The sequence below is a fragment of the Zalophus californianus genome, chromosome 1 (genome assembly GCF_009762305.2).
Source record: "Zalophus californianus isolate mZalCal1 chromosome 1, mZalCal1.pri.v2, whole genome shotgun sequence".
Lineage (NCBI taxonomy): Eukaryota > Metazoa > Chordata > Mammalia > Carnivora > Otariidae > Zalophus > Zalophus californianus.
The window spans coordinates 176,104,900-176,124,298 of record NC_045595.1 but is presented as its reverse complement, the minus strand read 5'-3'; the positions used below and the strand labels follow the sequence as shown (position 1 = coordinate 176,124,298).

Below are 19,399 nucleotides of genomic sequence, written 5' to 3'. Positions count from 1 at the left end.
ATATTCATTTCTTATACATGGAAATATATTCATAGCATAAATTCTTCGAAATAGAATGATTGTATCAAGGTTATCACCACATTGTCTCCATGGGTAGTTTATGTCAGCAGTGTGTAAGAGTACATGCTTCCCTCAGTCTCAATCAACAGAGTATTTTCCATTCATTATTCATTCATCAAATAGTTTTTGAGTGACTATTATGAGCCAAATTTTGTGCTAGGCCCAGGAACTAAAGTTTCTGCTCTTACATAGCTTACATTCTAATGAGGGAAGATGCAATAAACAAATAAAGAAATGACAGTTGAGCTTATAATTTAACTTTTCACTTTGCCTGAAAGCTTTATTTCCCATGCTGCATAAGTACATCAAATTATGTCTGTGTTTAAAAAAAAAAAATCAAATCTCTCAACCCAGAGTTGCTATTCTTTTTACCTTTTGAAAAGTTTCTAGATTTTAAAGTTTTCATTAATAATCAAACCCCTTAAAGGAATACTTCCTACTGACTTTCTCCAATTCTTCATCTTCCATTCATTCGTCAGTGCATTGCCCTCTTCAGTCCCTAGCGATTTTACAGATATGCAGGGATTCAGCTAATAATGTGTGAATTAAATTTCCAATCCCGGCTCTGCCTTCTAGATGATTCCGTACAGGTTGTCCTATACGTTAGTCTCAGTGTGTTTGAAACTATTGCTTGCACCGTGACCCTATCCTTTTACCTCCCCACCAAACCTCCTTTTCCTGTGTTCTCTCCATTTGTATGATCCTGTCATCCAACTGCTTGCCCCTCATGGAACACAGGAATCACTCTAGGCTCCTCCTTTCACCTCAAGCTTTACCACCCCCCAAATTAAGTTAACCGTCAAACCCTGTCATACACTAAAAAGGGGTTTAAAACTATTTTCTCTCCTCATCCCCTTGTTTAATTCCTTGGCGGGGGACTCACTGTCTCTCACCTAGCCTACTTAATCACTTTTTATCATAGCCTCTAACCTTTACCTAATTCTGCTTCATATTCTCCAGTGGCTCTGCATGGCCTCCAGCATCGCGGTATATAAAACTCTTACTTCACATCCAATTTTTCAGCCTCAGCTGTCATACCCATGCAAATTCTCTCCTACCATACTCCTCCTGATATTATATCTTTGCAAATTGTTTCCACCCTCAAAAGGCCTTCACTGCAACCTACTGCCCCATCTATTGATCCAGAAAACTCATTCTTTTTTTTTTTTTAAGATTTTATTGATTTGACAGAGAGAGACACAGCGAGAGAGGGAACACAAGCAGGGGGAGTGGGAGAGGGAGAAGCAGGTTTCCCGTTGAGCAGGGAGCCCGATGCGGGGCTCGATCCCAGGACCCTGGGATCATGACCTGAGCCGAAGGCAGACGCTCAACCAACTGAGTCACCCAGGCGCCCACAGGAATCTCATTCTTTAAGTCTTAGTTTAAATTTAAATTCCTGTGTAAGGTTTTTTCTGGTCTTTCCCGGAAGAACTGCTGCAGCTTCCTACGAATGATCATGGCTTCTTTCTTACGTATTTACCAATGCATGTATCATATAGTACATTTCAGGTTGTAAGTAGTGGCTTCCTTCTAGGGCTTCACGTGGTGGCAAAGGCATTTCAAGAGATATAAACTTAAATAATCATGGCTTAATGTCCAGTGGAAAAATAAAAATTCCTCTTCTTCGGAACACCTACAAAATTACTAAAATTCACTTGTCTTTGATATATGCTCACTTCCAAACTCATCATTGTTAGTTACAATCATTGCCATTACCTGAGCTGAAATCAAGAGTCAGACACTTAACCGACTGAGCCACCTAGGCACCCCATGACATATTCCTTTTTATATCCAGACTGCCAACTACAATGCTGAAACTCAGTAATATTTGCTCAATAGATAAATGTCTCTTTTCCCCAACTACTGCTAAACAATATAGTCTTTGATGTCATGGGCTGCATCTTTCATGCATATGCATCACATGTAGAACCTAACACACAGTGCATTGCTTAATAAATTTTATCAATGGATGTTCAAAACTTAGGAAATAAATCAGGAGATTCAACTGATGTGTTCTCCAATGTTTTGTCATTCTGTCCAGATGACAGTTCCGATTTGTTCTATGCTAAGTCACAGCTGGGTAATATATAAATCATCATCATTTAACCATGCCATATCTGAAACATCCAACAAACTCTTTATAATTTGTTTATAATTTTCTCTAAAATACATGACTTTACTAGTGTCAAATCCAAGTGCATGCATTAAAATATTTTTAATCTAAATAATAGCCACTACTATAGTAATAAACAAAGTAGAAGAAGGGTAAAAGTAATTGCAGTTGCTGAATGAGAATGTGTATTTTAAATTACAAAAATCTTGGAGAAGAGAAAAACTATTTAGTAGCAATTTCAGTATTCTCAGGTGGGAAAAAAAGTTAAGTCAAAGTACATGAAGAGGAGTTCTACTTTCTTGTTATTCAGATAAAGACAAATTTCTCATAACTGTTTTGAGATTGAGTCTCAAGATGTTACTATCTTAACCCTGTGCTTCAATCTGTATCTTGGTATTTCAGGATAATTTATGTGTAAAACACAGAAATACAAGATATTATATTTCACAGCATTATGTAAAGCCAACTAAATAAAATGAAAATAGAAAGATGCCCATCTTATTTAACATTATAGCTACTTTGTACCATATATTTAAAGAAAGCCAGTGTATATTTAAGTTAAACATGTTTCAGTCAATCACTGCCTATCTTATCCAAATTTAAAAGTTAAGATTTTCTTCATACTATAGTTAATAGCCTATAGTTAATAACCAGCAGAGTGGAAGACCAGATTATGCTTAAGCAGAGCTCCAAGTCATGGTTATATAATATCTGTCTTGTGTTTCAGTGCTGAACATTCTATAATATCATTAATTGAAGATGACAAATCAATTACCCAATTTCAACTAACAGCAATTAAGCACTTATACGATGTTACCAGATACTCTGCTTTATATATCAGCCCTAGCAAGCCAGGGGGTGTCCAATGTCGATATTAATCATTTGTTTTTTTTTATGATACTCAGTTAATCACAGTGGTACTTACTAAACCTACCAAATATAAAGCTGTACTTTATTTTTTTATTATTAACATATAATGTATGATTTGTTTCAGGGGTACAGGTCTGTGATTCAACAGTCTTACACAATTCGCAGCGCTCACCATAGCACATACCCTCCCCAATGTCCATCACCCAGCCACCCCATCCCTCCCACCCCCCTCCACTCCAGCAACCCTCAGTTTGTTTCCTGACATTAAAAGTCTCATGGTTTGTCTCCCTCTCTGGGTTCTTCTTGTTTCATTTTTTCCTCTCTTCCTCTATGATCCTCTGCCTTGTTTCTCAAATTCTTATAAAGCTTAAATAAAGGGGGTCAAAAGAAAGAAAGTGAATTAAAGATGAAAAAAGAAGAGAAATACTTCCAATTTAACATATTTTCAAAAGGAAAATAGAATAAAATAGAAGAGCATACATCCCAATCAAGTGAAATATCTTTTATTCTATTAGTTACATTTGCATAAAATATAAAATATAATAGTCTAATGTTTTTCAAGAGCTGGCTAAAAAAAAAAAAACAGAGAAAAAAAGAGACTGTTGTGCTTAAATTGCTTAAACCTTGCCAGCTTGGTGCAATTAACTAGTTATTATGCATCAAAAAAATTGAAGTTGTCAAATCAAAAATCATCACTAAAATTAGATCTCTTTTAATCTCACAACAGCTTTCACTGAGTTTTAACACATCCCAAGCATGTGATTTTTTTTTTAAGTAAATAATTTACCATGACATTTTTATTCATGTTCAGGTAAACTTAGCTATTGTCTCCTCACATTTTAAGAAAGACTTTGTCCAATCTGATATTTTATTCTAGATTAAGAATACAAAATTAAGTATCTAGATGAAGATATTTACCAGATTGTTAATAATTAATTTGAGAAAGAAGTTTTTTAGGGGTGCCTGGCTGGCTCATTCGGTTGGGTATCTGACTCTTGATTTCAGCTCAGGTCATGGTCTCAGGATTGTGGGATCGAGCCCCACTCTGGGCTCCGTGCTCAGCGGGAGTCTGCTTTAGATTCTCTCTCTCCCTCTCCCTCTGCCCCTTCCCTGCCCCCATTCACTCTCTCTCTCTCTATCACTCTCTCTAAATAAATAAATAAATATTTTTTCTAAAAAAAAGAAAATTTTAAAAATATTCTTCATATCTAGCATATAGCCAAAACTCAATTTTTTAGTAACCTTCCAGTAAAGGTACAGAATTTCCAGATTCTTTGTCTAGTTCCTGGTGATAAACACTTATATAAGACATATCATATCCAGTGTCATTATGGAGTGAACTATTTGCCTTACTGAATACTCAAGAATAAGTAATGTCAGACAAGGAGAAGAGAAAGATCATGAACATATTCTTCCAAAATTTGATCTCTAGCTTGCTAACCTATTACTTGTTTTCCATTTTAACTCAAATATTAGAAGAGTACATCATTTCTCACTCATGGTAATTGCATATCGTTTCCTCCCACTGCCACCTTTATGTGGAATTAGAAAATTTGGCATTATGCAATGGTGGTACTACAGATACTATAAAATGAAGACTGAGGTAAAAATAAAAATACTGTCATACTTTTTCCCTGTTAGATACATTTAATGCTTTCACTAATGCTTACTACAGAGAACAAATGTAAATACTGAGTTTATTAGGGGCCAGGATCTAAGGGATTTATATTTAATCTTCAACCTCACTTTAAAAGATTTGACTCTTATTATCTTCATTTCACCAAAGAAGGCGAGTCTTTGAAAGTTGAAATGACTTTTTGAGCTCATACGAGTACGTGGGGAGACAAACTTCAGATGAAGATTTGTTTAACTCTAGCACTGAGGCTTTTATTCGCAATATGTGGTAGTCTCTTAATAAACTGAAGCCCCAATTTCAGGAATAAGCATCAGTTCTTACTGCCTTCACAGCTCCACTCCTTCCATATCCTCCATCCCTCCTCTGCTCACACACATACACACATTTAGCTTCTTCCCCCCGCTAGGTTTTGGCAACACATAAAGGAAGTAGTATAATATACTGAGTTTGTGCATGTGTATTTGCTTCCTTTTCCATAAACAGATGCTTTTATAGATGGTTTCACAGTTCACTGAATGTAGTGCAGTTTTCCCTAAGATTTTTCATTGTTGCAATTTAATTGTTTTCCCATTTATAGCAGACTGCTTGGCAGGTGTCTCTTGAAAACAATAACCAGAATCATTCATGCAATGAAATATGTGAATATGTAAATTTTATTTAAAATCAGAATTGCTCTCTTCCTTCTAAATATTTTTAAGATTCAGTTAAAGTTGGTTAATGCTTCAATGGTTAAAACTGCTTTCACTGGGGCGCCTGGGTGGCTCAGATGGTTAAGTGTCTGCCTTCAGCTCAGGTCATGATCCCCAGGTCCTGGGATGGATCCCCACGTTGGGCTCCCTGTCTCAGCAGGGAGCCTGTTTCTCCCTCTTCCTCTGCCTCTCCCCACTGCTCCTACTCTCTCTCTCTCTCTCTCTCTCTGTATCTCTCTGTCTCAAATGAATAAATAAAAAATTCTGAAAAAAAAAAAAATAGGGCGCCTGGGTGGCTCAGTCATTAAGCATCTGCCTTCGGCTCACGTCATGATCCCAGGGCCCCAGGATCAAGCCCCACATTGGGCTCCCTGCTCGGCGGGAAGCCTGCTTCTCCCTCTCCTACTCCCCGCTGCTTGTGTTCCCTCTCTCACTGTGTCTCTCTGTCAAGTAAATAAAATCTTTTAAAAAAAACTGCTTTCATTAGCAGTCTTAATGAAAATATTGCTTAATATTTTCAGTATTCAGTTACATCTGCTTTGGTAATTAATTTCCAACAATCACCTAGCAGTGTATCTGCCTGTATTAGTCTGGGACTGGTCAGGGAAACAGAGTCACTCAAAATATTCCTGGAATATTAATTAATTAATGAAGACACTGGAATTTATGTTAATGGGGAACACCAGGATGGGGGAAAGGTCAGGAAAGTCAAAATTTAATTCAACCCAATTGTTGCCTAAAGTCAAAGGAGACACTGAAGCACCTTAGCCTAAAGCCCCTAAGTAGGTAGTTCTCAAAAGACTTTCTTGGAAACTGTTGTGGTTCTCAAAAAATCTGAGAAAATTCACAACAACTATTTCCAAGACATACAGAAGCTGCTGTCAATGTTTGACCATGCATCTGGCTGCGACCACATTCTGAGAGTCATCAACCGTCCTTCTCTTCTATCTCCTAAACCTTGTGGGAATTCCTCTCACTATCAAACCCTACAGCCAGATTTAAAGAAGCAGATTCTGGGAAATGTAGTTCCCTACTCCTCCTTACACTGCAGGTATTGAGAGCTCATAGTGATGCCAAAATGACAACAAACATTCGAGCACAGTCCATCCTCGTAAACTCAGCATCAATACACATGACATTGGCATTGGAACAAGGTAGTATACTGAAAAAACAGTGAAAAGACTATTAGTGCATGAACTTTTATGGGGGCTAGAAAGGAGGTGATGAAATCATCTTAGAGACTAGAAAAAGGCAGCCCATGTTTTGTTGTAGCAAAATAATTGGTAAAAATGTGGCCTCCAGTAACTAATGTGCTTGATGAACTTATGGATCTGGCCAAGAGGATTTCTAGGCAAAATGTGTAAAGTGCCAACTGACAGTTTTTTAGCTGTATGTAATAAGGTGTGGAAAGAAAGAGGAATTAGAGTTTGCAAGCAAAATTTAGAAGAAATATATAAAAGCCAGGACTTGTCAAGATAGGAAAACAAACCTATTTCATATCACTGATCTGTCTAGATAGCAAAAAATTCTCAAAATAAAAATAGTCTTAGGATGAAGAATAGATCAAGGATATGGTTTTATTAAGACTTTGGAAAGGTTTAAAGGAGTGCCTAGTAGAGTCCTCAGCTAGGCAAAAAGGCTTCTGAGAATCTTAAGGATGTTGTCCCACTGCCCTAATACTCTAGGCAAAGTAAAGAAAAGTCTGTCTTGTAAAACTATGCAAGTGGCATTTGGGGGCCTGTCATGACTTCCAATCAGATTCATGGGGAAACATAAAGTTTTTAAGAGAATTTTACTTACTTTGGACCAAAGGGGAAAGACATAGCTCAAAATGAAAAGCTTTTCTATAGGCAGAAAGCAGGCTGTGAAGTCTACTTAGCTGTAAATCCAGACTATTTCTCATGGAAACACAGGACCTCTCTGAGAGCAGAGTCAAGAGCCCAGAGAAGGGATTCAAGAGCCACAGTGGATTAGAGAACTAAATTAACAAGCAGAAGTGGATCTAATGAGGGTGCATTTCTAACCCTCAGAATAGAGCATTCTGACAGCATTTGCCGTCTTTTTGAGGGTATGTGTGCATGTGTGTGTGTGTGTGTGTGTGTGTGTCTGTGTGTGTGTATTTTAAGTTGATAGCAACTTAAATTTGAACACATTCCAAAAGTCTATATTTTTGCTCCTTCCCATGTTTTATATTTTTGAAGTCACACTTTACATCTTTTTATTGTTTTTTTCCCTTCATTAATTATATTTTAGTTAATTTTCCTAATTTTGTCTTTTAACCTTCACAATAGCTTTATGTTATTAACCCACTGCCTTTACTATATATTTACCATTTCCAGTGAGATTTTTACTTTCATGTATTTTCTTGTTATTAATTACTGCTATTTCTTTTCAGCTTAAAGAAGTTCCTTTTATACTTCTTGTAAAGTTGGTTTACTAATGATTAGGTTTTGCTTGTCTGGAAAACTTTATCTCTCCTTCAATTCTAAATGATAGTCTTGCTGGGTAGAATATTCTTGGTTGGAAGTTTTTTCCTTTTAGAACTTTGAGTATGTCATGCCACTCCTTTCTGGCCTGCAAAGTTTCTGCTGAGAAATCTTCTGTTAGCTTTATGGGGGTTTCCTTTATGTAAACAATTTGTTTTTCTCTTGCTACTTTTAAGATTCTCTCTTTATGTTCAACTTGTGACATTTTAACTATAGTGTGTCTTGGTGTGGTTTCTCTCTTTGGGTTCATCTTTTGGAACTTTGCAACTTTCTGGGCTTTCTGGACCTGGATGTCTGTTTCCTTCTATATGTTAGGGAAGTTTTCAGCCATAATTTCTTCAAATAAGTTTTCTGCCCCTTTCTCTCTCTCTTCTCCTTCTGGGTCCCCTATAATGCAACTTTTGTTCCACTTGATGTTGTCCCATAGGTCCATTAAGTTATCTTCATTTTAAGAAATTGTTTGTTTGTTTGTTTTTGTTTTGCTGCTCTGTCTGGGTGAGTTCCACTGCTTTGTCTTCCAGCTCACTGATCTGTTCTGCTTCATCTAATCTGCCGTTGAACCCCTCTAGTATGTTTTTCAGTTCAGTTATTGTATTCTTCAGATCTGTGACTTCTGTTTGATATTTTCTTATATTTTCTATCTCTTTGAAGTTTTCACTGTGTTCATCCATTTTTCTCCCAAGTTCAGTGAACATCTTTATGACCATTACTTTGAATGTTTACCAGGTAGATTACTTATCTTCTTATCATTAAGGACTTTTTCTGAGGTTTTGTCTTCTTCTTTCATTTGGAAAATATTTGTTTCCTCATTTTGCTTGACTCTCTGTGTTTGCTTCTATGTATTAGGTGAAACAGCTCTCTCTCTCTCTCTTTCTCATTCTTTAAGGAATGTACTTGTGTAGGTAATGATCCTTCTTGTTTAACCTAGCTTTTGGTTGTCTCTCAAACCTTTGGGATTGTCTAAACCACCTGATTTATTCTCGATATGCCCTAGTTGTGGAGCGTGTACCAAGACCTGCCAGTGATCCAAGGGGAGGAATCTCATTTAGCACCTAGTTTCAGCCTGATTGGAAGTCAGACCCTGAGGCAACAGCTTTTAAAGTATGCAAATATATACAGTCATGTGGCGCCACAATCAAAATCCCTGCTAACCTCTGGATGAGGAGATCTAGAGGTATCCCATAAGTGACAGTTCCAAAAATTGGGACTCCAGATGAGTGTAAACCTCCTTTCTGGGAGATCTCATCAAGCTATAGGGAGGCTGGGGTGCACAAGGATAATTTCTCCCTGTTTATATTTTGGAACCACCTCCTTAGCTTCTAGTTGTATGGGAAACCTGAAGCCTGTCCCTCAGGCTGATGTTCCAGGCTAAGAAAACTGACCTTTTTCATAGGAAGTCTCAGGTTGTATTTCAGTATGCTCTCTGTGGAGTGCCCCGAGGGGGCGGCCTCCAAGACTGTCTTCTGGTTGTTACATTCCTGGGAGCTCAGGAACCATAGCCCCCTCAACCACCAGAGCCAGGCATTTAAAGGGTGTCCTGTGTGGATTGCATGTGCCTGCTGGCTTTAGCTAGAGAGTTAAAGTGCAGGGGGTGGGGCACTCTGACAGGCTTCAGGATGGCAGCAGGGATATGTCTTGACTGCAGGCACCCACAGGCTTCAGGAATACAATGGAAAAGAGCTTTGTCTGTATGTGTGCTGACTTTAAGTTGAGAGCAGGAGCATGCTGTGACTCATGTTCACCAGCCCCAGTTAGGAGGGGGCTGGGATGTTACAACCACTCACTGCTCACTGACATTAGCTGGGGAACTGGGGAACACTACAACCACTCATGCTCACCTGACCCAGCCAGGGAACAGGGAAGTGCTGCAACCATCTGGGCTCTCCAGCTTCCACAAGGCAGTGTGATAGTGCTGCAACCACTCACCCCTGCCTGTCTTAGCAAGATAGCAGAAGGGTGTGATGTCCAAGCTCCCTACCTGTGGAGGGTGGATGAAGTGTGCCAAGATGGTGAAACGTGCAAAAATGGTGTCTACCAGTGCCTCTGTCTCCAGGGAGAGTTTCAACTGCCCTGGGCCCCTCCAGCAGATGATTTTAGATTAGCAAATGAATCCCCTTTACATATAGTCTAGGCACTTTTCAAATTGCTGTTTTCTCACTGGGTCTCAGGGCAAGTGAGACCACACCGGAGTCCTTTCAAAAGAAAATCTCAGTTTTCTATAACACTTTGGGTCCCTCAGATGTCTAAGCCAGACATTTTGGAGGCTTATCTCTCCAGTGCAGATCCCAGGGGTTAGGTGCCTAATGTGCGGCACCAACACGTTGCTCCTCCAGGAGAAGAACCAGACTGGTGAGATCCCACCCTATTGTGTATCGCAATACCATGGACGGAGTTTTTGGTGAGACCATATCTCTGCCTCTTCTACCTCTCTGGATGTGGTCTTTAAATCCTTTGCTGTGGAGAAACAGTTCATCTAATTTACAGATCTTTTTCAGAGGGAAATGATCCATATGTAGCTGTAGATTTGGTGTGTCCATGGGAGGAGGTGAATTCAGGATCTTTCTATGCAGCCATCTTGCAAAAGTCCACATCTTGTGTTTTTATGCCTCTGCCTTTGCTCATACTTTCCCCTCTACCTGGAAAGGCTTTCACTGTTTCACCATGGTATGATTAATTCTCCTTCATCAGTTTTTCTAAGATACTAAACACACATCTATGATACCCTTATTGCATTGTATTGTTGTATTATATGTTTGGTTGTTTCGTTAATGTGCTAGATTCTTAAAAATAAGAACAATGTGTTGTTTTTCTGTTTTGTTTTGTTCAGGGCTATGTTTGTTTTTTGCCATTCTTTTATACCTAGCAGATTAATCAGCATGTAAATAGCACTCAGTAAGTATTTCTTAAAGGAATAAATGAGGGCAAAGAAATATAATAAAAACACAAAGGAAGTCTCTCATTTAGAAAAGCAGTAAAAAAAATTGAAAACACTATGAACACATTTCTATTACAATTTACATATTTTGACATAGTCACTATTTTAAACATCCCCATAAAGAAATAAGCAGTTCATTCTACTGGATATTTGCCTACACTTGAAAACACTTCTTACTCTATAACAAAATTTTTCCTACAAAAGTAGGAAAGTAACTACAAGAAAAGTAGTTACTGGGCGCCTGGGTGGCTCAGATGGTTAAGCGTCTGCCTTCGGCTCAGGTCATGATCCCAGGGTCTTGGGATCGAGTCCCGCATCGGGCTCCCTGCTCCTTGGGAGACTGCTTCTCCCTCTGCTTCTCTCTCGCTCTCTCTCTCTCCTCCTCTGTCTCTCATGAATAAATAAATAAATAAATAAAAGAAAAGTAGTTACTTTGCAGATCTCATGACTATAACAGAGTCATTAAGTAAAATAAGAAATTTTTCATTGACAGGAAAATGGTGATTAAGGGAATGGGTTTGTTCTACCAATTATTTGTTATGTTGTCATCGTAGAGAAGTTTATTGAATTTTGGTAACTCAGTTTTCTTATCCATGAAATGAGAAACAATAATTGCACCTACTTCAGGGTGCCTGGGTGGCACAATCAGTTGAGACTCCGACTCTTGGTTTTGGCTCAGGTCTGATCTCAGGGTCATGAGACTGAGCCCCACACCAGGCTCTGCACTCAGCAGGAAGTCTGCTTGAAGATTCTCTCCCTCATCCTCTTTCCCTCCCCCACTTGCTCTCTAAAATAAATAAATCTTTAAAAAAATAATTCCTCCTATTTCATAGATTAGCAGTGAGGATTAAATGAATTAACATGCAAACACTTAGCACAGTCCCTGCAGAAACACTCAGAAAGGATAAATATTATTATTATTCTAATTGAAGCAGCCAACCTGTAGGTTTCTCTCATGAGGTTTGATAGAACTGAATTTTATTTTCTTGTATCTTCACGATGTTATTATTAAAACTATTTTTGTATGACATCCTTCCCCAATGTTATTTACAATATAAAGTAAACCAAACTATGCCTCTATGAACTTATAGCTTAATTTGAATGAAATATATTTGGACATTAAGATCAAACTGACAGCTGAACACAAATCAACATTAAATTTAAAAAAAACTGTGTAATTAGAGGAGTAAATGCATCGTGTGGCTAAATCAATAAATTGGCAAATATTCATGCTGAGTAAAGCCCGGGGAAAATTTTCTCTTTGTTATTATCAAGAAGGCTACATATAATTGATTGGACTACAGGCTCTGCTTAACAAGTAATTCTAACTATTTCCCAGTGAAGACATTCAAAATATAGAATGCAAGCTATGTTCTAAGAGTAGGAGAATAATGTGTGACATAGTCTATGTCCAGTAACACAGAGGTGGTCCCTAGCACTGTAAGGACTCACAGTGGGAACTTAAGATGTAAAGGAATAGGAAATAATCTGATTGGAGGTCATGTATGAATTAATGAAGGTAGATGGTTTACTGAAATTCTAATTATAAGTGGCAAGGAAAATAAAACAAAAAGAAACTCAATTGCAATTGCTTATAATTGTTTTCCTATTTTCTTTGTTTTTGATAAAAAACAACTATCAGAAGATTAGTTTTCTAAATTTAATAATGGTAAGATTTCTTAGAAACCACAATCAAATTTGTATGACACATTTTGATTTTTCCCTTAGCATTAACTACCATTTTACTGAACTTAATTTAAATGCTACAATATGATTCTTAGAGGATTCAGTTGAATTATCAAATAATTCACCAAAAGACAGCAATAAAAATAGTCACAGAGAGGTGCCTGGGTGGCTCAGATGGTTGGGCATCTGCCTTCAGCTCAGGTCATGATCACCAGCTCCTGGGTTGGAGCACATCAAGCTCCCTGTTCAGTTGAGAGCCTGCCTCTCCCTCTCCCTCTTCCTCTCCCCCTGCTTGTGCTCTCTCTCTCTCAAATGAATAAATAAAATCTTTAAAAAAAATAGTCACAGAAATATCAGAAGAAAAGCTAGAATGAGATCATCTATTTGGAAAACTCCAAGAAATAAGAATGTGAGAAAGAGATCCTGAGAAAGTTGTACGCAGAAATGTAAGAGCTGCTCTCAATTGAGAGGAATTCATAGATGCTATAGCAGTAAAAGTATTAGACAAACAGCTGAGTTAACAGCCATGTTGGGTTCTCCCCAGAAACCTACTCCCTGGACCAACAGCAGTAGCAACACCTGGGACCTTGTTAGAAATGCAGGTGTGAGGCCCAGCCTAGTTTTACTGAATCTCTAACTCCAAAGGGTGAGACCCAGTAATCTGTGTTTTAACAGTCCTCCTGCTGGGTCTGAGGCCAACTAAAGCAGAGAACCGCAGATTTAGAATATCTAAGGAAACTTTAGCTTCCATTCTTTATCTGGAGCTACCTTAGTTGCCCTTTATAAATGGGCAAGTGTTGATATAAATAATGTAGATATATAACTCCTTCTCAACTACACACAGGATAACTACTCATTTTCTGGGAAGCAGGTATTCAAATTTCTTGTGCCACTCAATTCGCTTAGGAGCAAGCCATCAGCACCTGCCTTCAATGAATATCAGAAAATAAAAATTAAATTTAGTACTGGTAACCAAACACAAGTAGAATACTAGATATGCTGTACCTCAAGGTTCTATTATACACACACACACACTTCATAGGAAGCACTTAATAGAATAATATTAAGTATTTTAAAATATTGTTTTATCAGTTCCAACAAATGAAACATAACCACTTTAAAATAAAAATAATTTAAGGAATATGAAGGTACAATAATAAAGCTTCAGATTTCTGTCTTCTCTCTGTCTTTTCCTAAGATATAGGTAGCTGCTAAAGAATGATTAAAAAAGAGGGGTGCCTGGGTGGCTCAGTCAGTTAAGTGTCTGCCTTTGGCTCAGGTCATGATCCCAGGGTGGTAGGATCAAGTCCCACATGGGGTTCCCTGCTCACCAGAGAGTCTGCTTCTCCCTCTCCCTCTGCCACTCCCCCTGCTTGTGCTTGCTCTCTTTCTGTCAAATAAATAAATAAAATCTTCAAAAAAAAAAAAGGAATTATTAAAAAAGAGAGAAGCTTCAGAGGGGAGGGGGTGGGGGAAGGGGTAGGGGTACCCCAGTGATGGGTATTAAGAAGAGCACATGTTTTAATGAGCACTGGGTGTTATATGCAAATAATGAATCATTGAACACTACATCAAAATAAATAATAATAAAATAAATTTAAAAATTTTTAAAAATAAAAAAGAGAAAGGGCTGATGCAAAAAATAAATAAATACATCTTATAAAAAAGATTAATCCAATTTCATTACACTCCAATTGCTGTCTGACTTATAATTAAGCAATAGCATGGACTGAAGCAAAAATATAAGCCATGTTTGAGGTGTCCTCTTTCAGAAGTAAGATTACATGGTCCTTACGATGGTGACTTGTAAAGAAGAATAATTTCCATTTCAGAGTGAGTGCCATTATAAGCGCTCCATGCTGGCAAGTTCACCTTCTTAAGTGAGTTACTTGGTCATATATGTCACTATATTAATGGGCAGTGTTGTATGGCTATTTGACTCTAACTAATTTTATTTCATCTTTTTAAACCAAATTAACTACTTATATCCACAAAGACTACTAAACCTCTGACATTTTCCTAATTTCATAAAATGATCAAGAATGCTAGGGATATACTAAAAATATTTTATTTTTGTTTATTTCCCTTTTCATAATCTTTATATCCTGACATGAAATACCTTAAAAATTCCTTTAGTCTCCATGAGCCCAATGATAACGTCCTCAATGTAACTTTGAATTAAGTACGAAATTGTTTATGATTTTGAATACTGCTTTTAATATATTTTCTTATATTACATTATATAATGCATATATATATATATTAATGGCATGGTGCTACTGAACTTTTTCTCCATAGATGAAAGGAAAAACATAGCTAAGATTAATACAGTTTTTAAGTGCAATTCTATAATGGTAGAGATTTTACTAAGTAGTAGGTTAAGTTTACTCATAAAAATTGTTTTATTTGAGCTGTATTTTAAGAAATGTTTTGAAAGTTATTATTTGTTACTGTTCTTATCAGAATTTTTTAATTAAATGAAAAGGAAAAGAAAATCTATAATCTAAACTCCCATTTTTTAGTCCATAGAATATTCTGGGAAAACACACATATACTTTTTAAAAATTTATTCTGAAAGGGAGAGAACAATTTTTGAAGACTTCTCTGAACTGATTTTCTCCTCCTTTGTTACAGGTATCCATTTTTTCAGCTCTATTAAACTTTTTAAAACAAACCAAAAAAAATGGATTTCTTAAACTCATCTGATCAAAACTTGACCTCAGAAGAACTGTTAAACAGAATGCCATCCAAAATTCTCGTGTCCCTCACTCTCTCTGGGCTGGCTCTGATGACAACGACCATCAACTCCCTTGTGATTGCTGCAATTATTGTGACCCGGAAGCTGCACCACCCCGCCAACTATTTAATTTGCTCCCTTGCAGTCACAGATTTTCTTGTAGCTGTCCTGGTGATGCCTTTCAGCATTGTGTATATTGTGAGAGAGAGCTGGATTATGGGGCAAGTGGTCTGTGACATCTGGCTGAGCATTGACATCACGTGCTGCACGTGTTCCATCTTACATCTCTCTGCTATAGCTTTGGATCGGTATCGGGCAATCACAGATGCTGTGGAGTACTCCAGGAAAAGGACTCCCAAGCATGCTGGCATTATGATTACAATTGTTTGGATTATATCTATTTTTATCTCTATGCCTCCTTTATTCTGGAGGCACCAAGGAACTAGCCGAGATGATGAGTGCATCATCAAACACGACCACATTGTTTCCACTATTTACTCAACGTTTGGAGCTTTCTACATCCCATTGACATTGATTTTGATCCTCTACTACAAAATATATAAAGCAGCAAAAACGTTATACCACAAGAGACAAGCAAGTAGGATTGCCAAGGAGGAGGTGAATGGCCAAGTCCTTTTGGGGAGTGGTGAGAAAAGCACTAGACTAGTCTCCAAACCCTACATGCTAGAAAAATCTTTATCTTATCCATCAACAGACTTTGAGAAAATTCATAGCACAGTGAAAAGCTCCAGGTCTGAATTAAAGCATGAGAAATCTTGGAGAAGGCAAAAGATCTCAGGCACAAGAGAACGCAAAGCAGCCACTACCCTGGGATTAATCTTGGGTGCATTTGTAATATGTTGGCTGCCTTTCTTTGTTAAAGAATTGGTTGTTAATGTCTGTGAAAAGTGTAAAATTTCTGAAGAAATGTCAAATTTTTTGACATGGCTTGGCTATCTCAATTCCCTTATAAATCCACTGATTTATACAATCTTTAATGAAGACTTCAAGAAAGCATTCCAAAAGCTTGTACGATGCCGATGTTAAAGAAAGTTTATCATTAAAAGGTTGGGGATTTCTTGAGGGGAAGTAACTAAATGGTGGCCGAATAATAAAACATTTAAACTTTTAGAAGGAAATAAATTAAAACTGCTAAAATTATAAGAATATAATTTATATTTTAATAGCAACATGACTATAAACTTACTGAGTAAAAGATGTTTCTTTTGACCATCATTCTAGAGTACTCAAATAAGAAGATAATTTATTGTTTATAAGCAAAATTTTGCCTATGCAATGTCCCTAACAGGCTAACTGGAAATATATATTATAATTATTATTATTAATAACAGTGATTTTCCAGGTTTATGGAAAATATTACAGAAGAGTGTTCAATTAACAACATCCGTGATTTCTATATAATCCTATGGTTTTATTATATGATTCTGTTATTTTATAGGAAAGATAATTCACCACAAAGCACACATTTCTCCTACCTAACTATTCCTGTCCCTCTTCATCTTATCCTGGGAAAAACGGGAGGGGGGAGGAACAAACAAGGACTCCTGGGGTTCCTGGCTGGCTCAGTTGGGAGGGCATGTGACTCTTGATGTCAGGGTTGTGAGTTTGAGCCCCATGTTGGGTATAGTGATTACTTAAAAATAAAATCTTTATACAAAACAAAACAAACAAACAAAAACAAGGACTCCTAATATGACTGGAGGAAATGTCAAAGTCAGAGATTGATACTCTCTTTGTATTTAGATAGCAAAGAGTAATCATAAAGTGAGTTAGGCACTGCCAAATAATCCTGAATACAGAACTTGTACACATTTGACATATTCTTTTTGTTTAAAACAAATTCCTAGAATAATATTTTCTTAACCATGTATTACCAACATTTGAAATCAAAACCTTAGGCTAGTAACAGTAATTCAAGAGGGGTGCAGGGAAGGTGTTCTAACTGCCCCATGTTTATTTAGGAATCCAATTTAAGGCACCAAGTACCCTAGGTTATTCACCATAATTATTATATTCCTAATGTCTTTTTTAAAATATAAAACAGATTTTGTTTCTGTTAATGTTAACAAGTTCAGTTGCTAACTAAAATGTCAGTGGTACTTGGGCACTTTAGCAGCTCCATACTTTCAATTTAAACATTATATCCCTTTTATTAGAGGGAATGTGACAGGAATTCTTAGAACTTTGCACTGACTTCCAAAACATCTCAGTTTTTCATTTTTTCTTTAAAGATTTTATTTATTTATTCATGAGAGACAGAGAAAGAGAGAGAGAGGTAGAGGGAGAAGCAGGCTCCCAAGGAGCAGGGAGCCTGATGCGGGACTCGATCCTAGGACCCTGGGATGGTGACCTGAGCTGAAGGCAGACGCTTAACCATCTGAGCCACCCAGGCGCCCAACATCTCAGTTTTTCAATTGGTAGAAATTGACAGGCAAAGATTCATATTAGGCTAATTATAAATATATTATAGTTTTTATATATCTCCCAGTCACTCCACTAGTTCAGTAAGCCAAAGCAATACCATAAATTTCTCTATTTATTCTCTTACTTACAGAAGGATTCAAAAATAAAATAACCGTGCTTCTGAGAAGATTTCATTTCATTTGAACCAGCAAGTTGATAGACTGCCTTTTGGAAGGCATACCATCAACCAAGATCATTTGAAAAACAATACATTCCTTTTTTTTAAGCTACATTTTTATGTGTATTTTAAACATTATTTCCTGGTCAGGTACTTAAGAAATCATTAATTTTTTTAATGTATCTATGACACATTACTCTCAATCTAACAAATATTTACAGACTTCTCATTCTGTTTAAGGCATTGAGAGACACTATGTGGAAGACACAGAAAATAATGAAATACAGTTTCTCCCCTTAACACATTTACAATTTAAAAGATGAAACACAAGGGGGCGCCTGGCTGGTCAGTTGGTAGATCATGCAACTCTTGATCTCCGGGTCATGCATTCAACCCCACATTGGGCATAGAGTTCACTTTAAAAAATAAAAAGGTGAAACAAAGAAACAAATGAACGTTATAATAGAAAAGAAAAAACAAAGCTCTGGCATTGAAGTTGTGTGCATAATGATGATGATTCAAAGGAAAAGTTGATCACATCTGATTCAGAAAAATCAGCAAAATTTCATAAAGAATGTATTGATAACAAACAGCATTTGGGTAAGAGAAATGGAAAAGCATAATCCAGGTGGTGGCAACAACAGGAGTGAATCTTGCCAGCATTTCATGGGTCTTGTTCATGAAATAGCAATGCATTTGGCAGCTATTTAGGACAAAAGAGATGAAAAGAGAAATTGGCCATTATTGTGGCTGACTTTAAATGTCAGAAAAGGAAGTTTACAGTCAATTTGGTTGTCTGTCAGTGAGTGGTCACTGATGCTAAAGTAGAAATATTACAAGTTTAGGTTAATTCTAAAACAAAAATATGTATATTTGAATGAATCTGAGCAGAAAGGGTATGGGTGAGAATGACTTCTTGTTAGAAAACAAATCAGTAATCCATGCAAGAGGTGAAGTTCTGAACTTGATTCTGGCAATGGGAATGTAAATAAAAAAACAGAAGAGAGACAGTATGGAAACAGAATCTCCAGAATACGGCAAATATGTTAATAAGCAGACAAACGGAGAGACACTGAAATGACTTGCTCTCAACTGAAATGAGGAACTCAAGAGAAGGGGCCTGTTGGTGAAATGGTGACTTCTGTTTTGCATATCTTAAGCGTTTAAAGCCTGGGAGAGCTCACAGGCACTGCTGTGCAGGTCTAGCCCAAGTGAAAACGACAAGTTTATCTACGGCTCCTGGCCACTTCTTTTGTCCTCCATTCTTTTATCTCCTGGGGCCCTATGCTGTGTTGGCAGTCCAAAGCCTACTCTAGTCCCCGTCATTCTCTGCTTGTTTTTCTTGGGCCTTCTCACTAAAATTTGATTCTGTGATTCATTCATTCAAAGACCTTGCGAAAGCAGAAATAATCTGTTCAATTAATTTATTTACACCCACCTCAGAAATTTAGTTAGTTATATGGGAGATCTCTAAGAGACACACAGCCCATCAACCCAAAGGAGCAAATCTCAAGCAGGGTGAGGCTCACCCAAATACACACACTACCATCTACTCTGAGCTGAACTAAAGCTCAAATCCAGGAAA

The 19,399-nt window shown here is 37.3% G+C and overlaps 1 protein-coding gene across 2 annotated transcripts in view; it reads left to right on the top strand.

The window, feature by feature from the left end:
* HTR1F (5-hydroxytryptamine receptor 1F) overlaps positions 1 to 17,954 on the top strand; it is a 165,043-nt gene extending 147,089 nt beyond the window's left edge. For both annotated transcript variants that reach the window (XM_027587587.2, XM_027587586.2), the window contains one exon: positions 15,110 to 17,954. In XM_027587587.2, the coding sequence (XP_027443388.1) occupies positions 15,159 to 16,259 (1,101 nt within the window). In that variant the 5' untranslated portion in view covers positions 15,110 to 15,158 and the 3' untranslated portion in view covers positions 16,260 to 17,954. The remainder of the gene's footprint in view (positions 1 to 15,109) is intronic.
* The last annotated feature ends 1,445 nt before the right edge of the window (positions 17,955 to 19,399 follow it).